This window comes from Aethalodelphis obliquidens, unplaced genomic scaffold (assembly GCF_003676395.1).
Source record: "Aethalodelphis obliquidens isolate GAN/ISIS:26980383/991018 unplaced genomic scaffold, ASM367639v1 scaffold40, whole genome shotgun sequence".
NCBI classification, from domain to species: domain Eukaryota; kingdom Metazoa; phylum Chordata; class Mammalia; order Artiodactyla; family Delphinidae; genus Aethalodelphis; species Aethalodelphis obliquidens.
In genome coordinates, this window is record NW_020837984.1 from 1,971,402 (window position 1) to 1,984,658 (window position 13,257).

Sequence of the window (13,257 nt, forward strand, 5' to 3'; positions counted from 1 at the left end):
GTATGGAAAAAGGAATGGAAAAGAAGTAGTGCAGGCAGTTAACAGTGGCTATTTTAAGGCCTTAAAAATAAAGGAAGTAGTAGGGAGATTAATCTTTTCTCTATACATTAAATTAAATGTTACATTTTAACTATGATTTTCATGCTCAGAAAAAACCCACAGGGCTCTTTTTATTTCTAGGGAGAAGGTTTCTTTACCTCTATCAGCAGGTGAAACTATGAGAGGAAAGTAAAGTTAGGGTTCACCAAAAATCAACATTTAAGCAAACATCAGCATTTAAGTTTGACTTTTATTGGTCCAAGTGGTCTACTGAAGAGACCGTAAGTTATTTTACATGTTCAAATAAATAACCTGAGTTATACAAATACATTTCAAGGCCCATATCTCAAAAATATAAAAAGAGTCACTACTAAATGACAGTTTGATGAAGCAGATGTAAAAGACAGCAGGAGTGGTTCTATTAGTGAAGTGTCATTGCACATGGTATTATATCACAACTGAATCTAAATGTGAGCAATATGTGGGTGGGGGAAGCACTGTGACCTATTCCTCTTGTCCTTTAAATAAAAGAAAACAAAAGATTAGTATTTCTCGCAATCATCTCTTTAATAGCATATGCACTTGCTAGAAAAAAATAATTCCACATGGGTAACTCAGGCTTTTCTATTAAAAATGCTGTTCCATAAAACATTTTGTAAGAATGTTCATTGAAACTGTTACTTACACAAGGCCAGGAAAGTGTGCTTTGAATTCATCAAGACCAAGACTCTTCTTAGCAAGTCCTTGTTCATAATATAGTTTTTTATGTGATATGTGTGATGTTCCACACAAAATGTGAGTAGCTCTAAAATTAAGGCAAGCAGCTGTGCTGTTTGATAATTATCTACAAAGAAAGTCATCACATGAAAATAAACGTTGCAATACATCTAAGCAAAGAGAATAAAGTGTACATCCTGTATTTCAGAGCAAAAGTAAAACTGTATTTTCTTCTCCTTTTTGTATCAATTAAAGAAGCTATAGATTTTTATTTTTTCATTAGGTAGACTCTCCAGAAGTATTAGTTTTACCTACTAAATAGATATTCTAAGGCTCTTATATAAAATATTTAATAATGTTAAATAAAAATGTACAAATATGATAATAAAGCCCTCACTGCATTGAGATTTTCTTGGTAATGTTTCCTTAATATGTGCTGTCATTAATATTAATGGATCTATAAAAGGGTCCACTGCACAGTAAAAGAGGAAATACCTTAAACTTTTTGACTGAAGTGGTGTAACACAAATTTCTCAAGAAAAATTAATATGCTTTCTTTAAAGACTTCTTTAAGGAAAGGACTTTTTTGGTTGTTTGAATATTAAGTGAAAAATATTACATCATGATTTTAAAACAGTAATCTTTTTAACATCAAATCATATCCATGAGAGGCCTACTGAAATATACCAGCTCTTTCTTCCTCAAGAGGCTTTGGTTTACACATTCATGGAGTGATTTAAAATTGCTTCTTGAACATCAAAATTGAATGTATAGGTAAATTACCCATACCTACTGTAAATATTTTAGGCAAGAAAATATTAAGCTGTGAAGAAATTATGGAATCACAGCCTTAGAGAATAGAAAAAATAACTGACGTTATCAAATCCAACTATTTTATTTTTCAAGAAGACTACATAAATAAATATTTTGTGGAACATCACATGATATTATCAGGAACAAATCAGCAATCTTTTTAATAACAGAATGACTAGCAAGTATACAAAATACAATTCTGGCATTTCAAAGACCTTTTCTACTTTAAATGTAAGTAAAGAGTTCTACTTCTTTCAGACCAATTTGTACAACAGCCATCACCTCAGCCAGTATCTGAACTAGTTCCTCACCATTAAAATAAATTCTCTAAATTTCTCAATTCCCAAATTTTATTTACAAAAGATCTTGTAACAGTGATCTGTAGTGTTAATTAAATGCCTTGTTTTCACTTTTCCAAATTAGGACATGAAATTATTCATCATATCTCTAATAATCCAATCTCTGAACTGCTTCCTAATTTGACACTGGCTTTCCTAGAGCTTTGATGAGCCTGGTAGAAAAGACAGGAGGCCAGGTAAACACGGCATTATTTTCCATACTAACAGGCCAATACCTGATACATATGTTCCAAGTAGAAGCAACCATGTTTATACTCAGATTCATGAACGATACCTACGTATAAGACTATTGATGAAGACTAGTTCCTAACTGATTGGCCTTAGTTTACTAGATTTACAAAATAAGAATGAACTAATCCTCAACTTTAAGACACCTCCTTAAAAAAAAAGTCAGAAAACAATCTCTAAATTTACAGAGAAAAACAAAAACAAAATTTCAACTGGGTTTTGCATCTTTTATATTGGAGAAAGTGGAATTTTTTTTTTTTTTTTTTCGATACGCGGGTCTCTCACCTCCGTGGCCTCTCCCACTGCGGAGCACAGGCTCCGGACGTGCAGGCCCAGCGGCCATGGCCCACAGGCCCAGCTGCTCCGCAGCATGCGGGATCCTCCCAGACCGGGGCACGAACCCACATCCCCTGCATCGGCAGGCAGACCCTCAACCACTGTGCCACCAGGGAAGCCCGGAATTTTTTTATTTAAAAAAAATCTAGTTTTGGATTTTTTGGATGAAAATATGTCTTTCCTAGTTTTGTATAAGTGCATTATATTCTGTATAGGAAAAAACTTACAGTTTGCATTAGTTCATAAAGTATGAATCTATACTTACCGGGACAAATCGTGCTGTTTTTGTTAGATCCAACTATATTATCTAATAAAAAAAATTAAAATCAGCGACTTCAGTAATAATATCTTACACTTCCCTAGCACTTTACAACATACAAAGCATATCTCTGATCATAACCTCATTTTACCTGCATAATAACTATTAAGAATTAGTAGTTTCAGTCAAATATTATACCTCTATCTGAAATCTTTTAGAGAACTGGGTGCAGATGAAGAATTATTAAAAGACAGTATCATAAGTATTCTGACAAAATAACACAGATTTTAACAATTAGTCACTTATGTTTTGAATTTTTAAAAAAATAAGTATAACATTATAATTAAGTTTCGATTCGTAGGCTCACATCTTAGAGCACATTTATGTTAGGAAACACAAGAATGTATATCAGAGCATTGTAACAGGAAAAAGCTAGAAACAACTTAAATATACATTAGAAGCAGGATGGCTAAATTACAACATACTCATACAAAAGAATACCACGCAAGAGTTAAAAATAAACTCTAGGTATCAATATGGATAGATCTCAAAAAAAGCATTGGGTAAAAAGGAAAAAAATGCACAATAATGTGTACAATGTTAAGTCAATTCATATCAAGTTTGAAACTGTGAAAAATAATACCACATTATACATGTCACAATAATATAAACAAACATAGGGGTGATAAACTCCAAATTCAGCATTTCTTGAGGGATGGGGTGGGGTAGAATGAAAATGCATAAGAAACTATCTGTAATTTATTTTCTTTTTAAAAAAACTGAAAAAAATATGACAAGTTAGTTTTGATAGAGCCAACAAAGAATGTATCTGTGATGCTATCATGTAAATATTTCTGTATGCTGGGAATGTTTTATTTTAAAATGAAAGTTACAAATGCATTTGTTTTAATTTACATAAATGGAACCTTTCTGCAAAACGTTCTGTGACATGCTTTTTTTTTACCCAATTCATATTTTTGAGAACTAATCAGTCGACAGATCAAAATTCAATTATTTTAACTGCTAAACAGTATTCCATTATATGAATATGCTACATTTTCTTCATTTCCTACAATGCACAATGCGACAACATCCTTGTATCTGTCATGTATATGCATAAATGTCCCCTAGGATATAAACTCAGAAATGGAATTGATAGTATTATGTAGGGTGTACAATTTTATTAGTTTAGTAAACATTCTCTTAACTGACTTCCTCTTAATTGACTTAATAGATTAGCCAACATTTTCTGAGAATATGCCCCCCCACATATCTCATTTCATCAAGCTGAGTTGTATGCTTATCAAAGTCAGTCCTTTGTTTACACTAGTTATATTTGGTAATATGATTACACAATTTAAATACTGCAGATTGATGAAATGTCACAGAACTGTAATATCTATGGCTAAGTTGAATACAGCAGACCTCAATTTAAAAAATGATACCAACTTAGTCATACGAAACTATGAATACTTAAGTACTTAAAGGAAAGTACTTAAAACCACAGTAGAATTCTGCACTCAGACTGCTTCAAAAATATGTTTAGGTTTTCTCTCCACTATAATAAACTGAGACCAGAAACTGTAGCCGATGAATTACGGGTGCAACTTATGTAATGCAATATGGAAATACAAAAAAAAAAAAAAACCATACAAAAAAAAAAAAAAAAAAGAAAAAAAAAAAAAAAAAAAAAAAACCATACAAAAAAAAAAAAAGCCTTGACCCTATACAAACTATCAGTAAATGAGCAGCATTTAAAGTAAATGTTTATAAACAGTTTATTTTTAAAAATTATTCTCTGCTTTAACCAACTTTTTTGATTAACCTAATAACCTGATCCTTATGTTTTGCAATTAGAGAGTTTTTACTGTATTTCCAAATATGTCTCCAAAATGACGGTTACCTTGGATTTTGTAGGCAATATATTCTCTGCACTTACTCACTCTAACATTAACTCTAACAACTTTGGGTACAATCTCCTTCTTTTGGTAAGTGTTTACAGTTCTCTCCCTCAAGGTGTAATACTTTTTGCCACGTATTCTATATCATTCTCTACCACAGACACTCTGAAACAAGGGAAATCATGATTTTATATTGCAGTTTAAAATTTTCAGTAGTAATTTCCCTGTCATAAAAAGCACCAAGTAAAGTGTCTGTTAGCTATAATACTTATCTCACTCTTTTAAAACAGAAATCATCAGCAGGTAAGTAAGAGGCCCTACCCTTTTCACATTTGTCTTCTGAAGTATTGGTCAAAAGTGGTGCTGTGAGGACATGCATACAATGGTTGTAGAAGAAATTTAGAAATTCACTTTTTTCAGTTTTCTGAAACATACAAAAAAAATACTTTATTATCTTTATAATTAATAAAACATCTTCAAGGATTAACAGTGCACAGAGATACTTTTAAGATACTGTGAAAGAATCGAAAAAAACTTGTTATATTCATCTTAACCTTATTTCTGCAGAACTGAATAGTCAGATCTATTTCATATTATATGTTAAATAAAAATGAATGTAAGAAAAAGATCAGATAGCATTATAAAAAGTTTTTCCAGGGAAAATTATCTAAAACAATTTTTTTTTCAAATATGCGTGTGATCTGAAATGCAATGAAAAATCTATCAATGTGAGAGCAACTTAACCGTCTAAAATTTGAAACCCCAGATTTCACAATGTATTCAAATTTTAAAAAACACCAAGTTGATTTATCAAGCCACTAGAAATGTTACAGATTTTAGATTTTTTTTTTTAATTTTAAGACTTTATGACTTGGAAATTTGGAAAATAATTCCTTTCGGGTTTTTGGCCATTATTTTTTATATAACTGGTTCTATAAACTTGTAATGATTTAAAAATAATATACATTTTCTCAAAATTTGAGTGAAGTCTATAAAGGAGAAATATCCCAGCATTTTGAGATAACCACTATTAATATTTTGCAATACTTCCTTAAGCCCTTTTTTTGTGCTGACTCCTTTCACCACGCAGTTAAGATCATTTGGTACATATTGTTTTCTTTTTTATTGTGATAAAAAACATATAACATAAAATTTACCATCTTGACCATTTTTATAGTTCAGTAGTGTTAATTATATTCATATTTCTTTGTTTTAATTCTTAAGATGTTAACATACAGAGGCCAAGGATCATAAATAGAAGTGCTAACATTTTACCAAGATTTTAGCAGATTACAATCTTGTAGTCTGCTGCAAAAACAACTGCTAGAGGAACAGTACTGCTACTTGAATTCTGAGTGTACAAATGCTTGAATATTTGTTTTTCGAAATTGTACAAATTTACAAAATTTTGATTTTTACATATATTTATACATAACTTATTGTATATAAAATCATTTAAAACTGACTAGACCAAAACGTTTCTATCGCAGAGTAATTTCTTACATTAGTTGTAGCCAGCATGTTCTCTGGATCAATTAGAGTACGAAGAAGTCCCATTAACTGAACAGCACCTCCTAGCTCAGGATCAGTATCACAGATCATTTGTTCAATTACTACATTAATGAGAAGGATATCCTGAAAGAAAATGTGTTTCTGTGAGACCTGGTTCGGATATAAGACAAACGTACCAGCTGAAAGAACAAAATCGGAATCATACAGAAAAAAAAAACAAAAACAAAGAATGGATGAACTTATTTAAACCTTTTTTCCCCAATGTTTTCAAAGTTCTATAAACACACCAGAGCATAAAGAAGCCCACTCAAAAACAAAACAACACAATGCAAAAATCAGAGCACATGACAGCTTACAATATCATCAACATAGGCAATGGAAAACAAAATCATTTACCAGAAATTCTTGTTCACTGGAGGTTCTAACATATTTTCAGTCTAGGTTTTAGCTTCAGGCATGAATTTAGAAGTTGACTAAACCCAAGATTACACACATCAAGTGACCCCAGAACACAGATTAGTATGTCAGCTTCTAACAAGAAAATCCTTTCTGACAAAAATATGAGAAAAAATAACCCAGTACACAGCTCTCCACAAGAGGTAAAAGGGTACACAGTGTTATATAATGATCTAAAGCAGCCAAATAGACTTATTATTACATTAGTAACATGTTCTTGGGTCTTAATATAAAGAGCTACAAAGCAGCTTTGCAGATACAAAATTTATTTGCTTTCTGCCTATATTTTAAAAGTAGACACCTTAAGCATTAAAATAGGATAAAAAGTGATGGTTCAGGTCAAAGGAAAAAGTTTTGACATCAACTCAGAGGATTTGAGAACAGGTTTATTATTGGGGGAAGAAAGGTAGTAACTGAAGGAGATGAAATAAAAGAACTGCATGGAATGAAGATAAATTTGTTGAATTGGGAGAATTTTGTAAAATAATAAAAAGAAAAGTTCCAGTATAAAGCACATTTTGTAATTATTTTGCTTTTCTAGTCCCTCCCAAATTTAACATACTGTGTTATGCTAAAATATTTCCCTGTGAAATTGTGATATTAAATGCAATGAAGAACCATCAAAAACCATGTCATAGCAACTTAACTGCTTAAAATTAGAATCTTACCCTCTACCATGTCTCAAAATTTGAACACCAATGAATAATTCTATCATGGCGTCAGAAACAATGAAATTTCTTCAAAGAGAAATTATGAAATATAATTCACAGAGCTACATTAATAGACTCAAGCCTTATTTCAGTTAGAGGAGAAAGAGCAAATTCCACCTTAATCCGCTCCTGTGTCTTATTCTGGTATGTTCAGCAAAGTATATCACATATAAAATGTTAAGATATTACAAAAGGTATCAGCTAGAGAGCTTTCTTCAGAACAATGATATGGTATTTACTTACTTTAAAATTCATACCAGTGTGTACAACTTGGATTCTACCAGTTAATTAGGGGCTCAGATAATTTGCTCAATTATATATAAGCAATTACATAAGTTCATTCTTCCTCTTACATAATAAGTTCATTCATCTAAAACTAGGCCAAAAAATATATATATAAATGATGAATTTAAGTTACATCTAAATGAAAACACAGTTGCAAGAAAGACTTCTTAAGGTATAGCTCATACACTAAAATAATATTTCAATATATATACTTTAAAAGCTTTTTACCCTTCTCTCTCAAATGTAGTTTCTTACAAATCCTGCCTCATAAGTACCAATACCAAATTCTGCTGGTCTACACGCAAAGATAAAAGGGAAATGACCTGTGCTGACTGAGAGTCCCATAATCTGGTGACTTGTGGAAGTGAAAAAAGCCAATTTATATATTTCATAGTGAAATAGACTGCTACAGAGAACTATAGCCTTTTCAGGAGATCAAAACTGCCTTTCTCAAAGACGTGTAAAACTTCCTTGACAGACAAAGGTATATGCACCATTGAATACTATTCTGTAGAACTTTTTAGGGTACCCGAGCTTGAGAAAGCAAGGGCACAGAGGTCAGTAGGTAAACGGGAACCTTCGGGTTTAAAAATTATGCTTAGATAAGATGTCTAGAATACACAAGAAAATAATTTGGAAGCCTACTAAACAGTAGAGGAAGCTTAACTGTAAAGTAAGCTTTTGCAACAGTCTATGACTGTTTGATCTCTAAGACCACCACTGGGTCAGAAAACTCACACTGACAGAAAATAGGCTACAATACAAAATAGAGCCCTGGAGGAAAGGCATCTTCCATTGCCTAGCTCAGATGCAGCCACAGCTGAAAATGTCCTAAGGGAAGGAACCTAAGCTTTGGAAGAAAATGGGCAAGGAAAATTCTTTAGAGAACAGAACCAGGGACAGCTGGTATGGTTAATCAAGAACCTCTAAGGACAATGAGTCTAAGCTACTGATATTCAACAAATATTTGACAGACCAGTGCATCACAGCTGTGAATGAATGACTGCTGTATGTATGTTCTCCCTTTTTCCAAACAAAAGTAGTTTAATTGTGATGTTGGGGCAGATAAATTATCTTTTTGTTTAAAGGTCCCTGAAACATAAGGAGCCTTATCTGGACCTGAAGAGGACTGCACAACACCCAAATATTCTGGACGTGAAGTCTCCAGACTGGATACAGAAGTCTCCCTTGAGGAAAGGGTGAGTGATGAAAGAAAAGTGTATATGGACGTTAGGTAGTTACAGAGATGGGCTGTGGCTGATACTACTTAGATGCCAACTTAGTCTCTATTCTCTTTGTTCTGCTAACAGAGCCCAAGCTTTGTTCAGAGAGGCAATGTACTCAGCTAAAACGCTGTATTTCTCAGTTTCCATTGCAGCTAAGGGTGATGCACTTCTGGCCAAAGAAATACAAGCAAAAATTGCTAAATGGAACCTCTAAGAAAGAGCTTTAAAATGAAACAGAAAAGCTCTCTAGCTCTCTCCATTTTGCCCTCTGCCCCCTTTCTTCTCCCTGCTTGGAGGTGGAATAGCAATCTTGCAACCTCAAAGTAACAGACATTAAAACCAGAAGCTCAGGATGACTGACTCATAAGATGAGTCTTCTGGCATCATAGAGCTGTTCCTTGACTAACTGTGACATGAATAAAACAAAATTTTTATTAGGTAAAACTATTATAGGCTGGTTTTTCTTTCTTTTTTTAGGATTAAAACAATTACAATTAACATACTATCTACCCTCTTAGCAAATATTTAAGTATACAATATTAATTATAGGTAATATGCTATACAGTAGATCTCTAGGACTTGTTCATCATGTAAAAGTGAAACTGTATCTTTTGACTAATACCTCCCTGTTTCCTCTACTCCCCATCTCCTGGCAAGCACCATTATACTCTCTGCTTCTATGAGTCTATTTTATATTCCTCATATAAATAGTATCATATACTATTGTGTCCTTCTGTGTCTGGCTTATTTCACTTAGCATATTGTCCCCCAGGTTCATCCAAGTTGTCAAAAGTGGCCAGGTTTCCTTCTTTTATTAAGGTTGAATAAAATTCCACTGTATGTGCATGACAAATTTTCTTTATCCATTCATCTGCAGATGAACACTTCAGTTGCATCCATGTCTTGGCTACTATGAATAATGCTGCAGTGAACATGAAAGTGCAGCTATCTCTTCAAGATTTGATTTAAATTTCTTTGGATTTATATCCTTAGTGGGGCTACTGAATCATATGGTAGTTCTCTATTAATTTTTGAGGAGCTTCCACACTGTTTTCCATAGTAGCTGCACCAAGGTACAGGCCCACAACAGTACACAAGGGCTCTCTTTTCTCCACATCCTTAACAAGACTTGTTACCTTTTGATTTTTTGATAAGAGCCATCCTAATAGGTGTGAGGCGATACTTCATTGTGATTTTGATGCGCATTTCCCGGATGATTAGTGATGATGATCACTTTACATGCACCTGTTGGCTATTTTTATGTCTCTGAAGAAATGTCTATTCAGTTCCTTTGCCCATTTTTAAATTGGGTTGTTTTTTTTTTTTTGCTATTGAGTTGCAGGAGGTCCTTACATGTTTTGGATATTAATCTCTCATCAGCAATTGTGTACAACTCTACACTTTTATTCCCCAACCCACATACTATGTTACTGGTATCAGAATTTCTTTTTATATTGTATCTCTATTAACAAATTTCTGTAGTTGTAGTTATTCATAATATCTTGTCTTTACCTTTTATACTGCATTAAAAGTGATTTACATACCACCATTAGGTTATTCCATTGGTCTATATTTGCCTATATATTTACCTTCACAGTGAGATTTACACTTTCATATGCTTTAATTTTGTTGTTCAGTGTTCTTTCATTTCAACTTGAAGAGCTCCCTTTAGCATGTCTTAAAAGGCAGATCTAGTTTTGACGAACTCCTTCAGTTTTTGTCTGGGAAAGTCTTTTTCCTTAATTTCTTTCTTTCTTTTTTTCTTTTCCTTTTTTTTTTTTTTTGCGGTACGCGGGCCTCTCACTGTTGTGGCCTCTCCCATTGCAGAGCACAGGCTCCGGACGCACAGGCTCAGTGGCCATGGCTCATGGGCCCAGCCGCTCCACGGCATGTGGGATCTTCCCGGACCGGGGCACGAAGCCGTGTCCCCTGCATCGGCAGGCAGACCCTCAACCACTGTGCCACCAGGGAAGCCCCCCATGGTCTCTTTAACTTCTCTTTACACCACCATAGTAGCTTTGCAATTAAAACCTTCAATTTAGAACCAGTTTCTAAATACTTGCAATATTCTGGGGTCTAAGTCAGGGGTCATTAAACTACAAAACTACCGGGCTGGTTGTTCACTTTGTAAATAGTTTTACAGTAAAACATTTACTGGAACACAGCCACACCTATTCATTTTCAAACTGTCCACAGACAGTTCATACTAAAGTGGCAGAGTTATGACAGAGACCAGAGGGCCTACCAAGTCTTATTTACCTTTTGGTCCTTTAAGAAAAGTTTGCCATCCTTCATCTAAATAGCAACATTTAAGTGAGTTTAACCACAGTTTCTGGGAGATAGTTCAAAGTTTTAGTTGTTTCTAAATCAAGTTTTAGAGAAATGATACTCCTGTTGGTTTCATCACACTCCAGCCTCATGCTATTCTTAGAAACACATACTTTTGTTTTTAAAGTACATTTAAGTGGGTGTAAGAATTTTTCAATATTGCCAAAAATACTGAAAATATATAATTAGTAACGGAGGGAAAGTTTTGGGTATCTACACATGGAATTTAGAGATTATCCCAATTATCAGGTGACATCTCTATTTTCTGATTGGGAAACATAAAGAACATACTTTATTTCATTGCTTCTAAGACAGATTTCTTAAAATTTTAACTTCTTGATGTTGAGATATATTTTATAACCTATGGCATTACACACTCACTGTTAGCCAAGTGGCAATCATGACAAAGTAACATGAAAAATTTGTACTGACACTTTCTGGTAAGATCAAGAAAACATCAGAATCTGTGTAACTTAGATTCCATGTATATAGTAAATAAGAGGAGAAAGAAAGAATGGCAAGAGCAGGAAGAATATTCTGAGGTAACAGGATAAAAATAACTGATGTATGTTGTGGAAACACTACCAGTTTTTAAAAAACGATCTAAATGTAAGAATCATAAAAAAAGCTCATGCATATGCAATTTGCTCTTGCAGCTACTTGAATGAAGGTTACAAGTATTACAGAACTAATACTTCTTTCAATCCATTCTGATGTGTTCAGAGAAAGCAACAACTGTTCTTCAAATTCTACAGAAGAACTTAATCTAACTTCTTTAGTCTGTGAAATGGCAAAACAGCTTGGACAAAGAAAACGTAAGCTCATTTTTTAAAGTTGGGGGAATTTCTTGGTATGATGTTGAAAGAAATGTTACTTCTGTACTATTCCTGACACAAAGAAATAACCTGAATTGAATCATGAGGAAACATCAGACAAATCCAAATTTTCACATACTACAACAGAAAGTTTTCATTTTTGTCTTGGGTAACAAGGGGATTACGGAGACAACGGATAAAATCTGAATTAGGACTGTAGTTAGATAACAGTATTGTAAAAATGTTATTTAATTTCCTGACTTTCCTGACTTGATAATTGTACAGTGGTAATGTAGAGTTTTAGTAGATAGACACAGAAGCAAATAGGGGTAAAGGAGCACTGTGACATCATTTCCATACCTTTTTCTTCAATGATTCAGAAAAAATTAATTATATATTTATGTATGCAAATATGTATATACAAATACAAGCAAAGAAAGACAATGATAAAGCAAATAAGAAATAAAGTATTAACAATTGGGAAATCTGAGTAAAGTGTATATGGGAGTTCTTTGTACTATTACTGTAATTTTTCTGTAAATTTAAAATTACTTCAAAATAAAAAGTTAAAAATTGACACAATTTTAAGAAATAAAGTGTGATATGTTCAATACAAAATACTGAACAGTCAACCCATAGAGATTAGCTTATGTATTTATTTTAAATTTCTTTTTATGGTAAATTTTGCTTTCCAGAATTAATTTGAAGCAAATTCCATGTATACAATTCTAGAAATAATTCAGTAAAAAATAAAATAACCCTAAGGCTAATATCATATCTATAGAAATTAACATATGAATTTATTCCTAAGTGAGAAATACACTGAAAATACCTGCCAAAATAAGCAGTTCAGCAGTAGCTGTATTACTTATCCCGTCAGATTCTAAAAGAAGTTTTACTGAATGTTTCAAAGGTCATTAGCATAAAAATGTTTGAAATCTGTCGCACAGCAATTATTGCTAAATCTATCCTTCCAGCTTGGATAGAAATAATGACTATAGTAAAAAAAAAAGTTAATATTGCTATTTCCTTGTGTCTCAACACATATTTTAATACTGTAATCCATGTTCCTAAAGCCAAATCTGCTCCCACAGTACCAGAAAGAAAAGTTTGAATGCTGTGCATTTATTTTAAGACAGCATCAAAATATCAACTGCCCGCTGAATACACAGGTAAGTTATTTCTTCTTTCCTTTAAACATTACTACCAACTCAGTATAGTAGAATTCAGCATGTAGAATCCTTAATTTTGGAAATTAAGAAAAAAGTAATTT

General features: G+C 32.9%; 1 protein-coding gene across 4 annotated transcripts in view; it reads right to left on the reverse strand.

Moving 5' to 3' along the window:
• The window catches only part of PPP4R3B (protein phosphatase 4 regulatory subunit 3B), a 63,494-nt gene that overhangs the window by 19,862 nt on the left and 30,375 nt on the right, over nucleotides 1–13,257 (reverse strand). For 2 of the 4 annotated variants that reach the window (XM_027131701.1, XM_027131702.1), the window contains exons 8-11: nucleotides 6,156–6,287; nucleotides 4,974–5,076; nucleotides 2,758–2,799; nucleotides 725–883 (exon numbers count right to left, since the gene is read on the reverse strand). In XM_027131701.1, coding sequence (XP_026987502.1) covers nucleotides 725–883; nucleotides 2,758–2,799; nucleotides 4,974–5,076; nucleotides 6,156–6,287 — 436 coding nt within the window. The remainder of the gene's footprint in view (nucleotides 1–724; nucleotides 884–2,757; nucleotides 2,800–4,973; nucleotides 5,077–6,155; nucleotides 6,288–13,257) is intronic. The other 2 variants (XM_027131703.1, XM_027131704.1) reach the window with 1 other exon arrangement.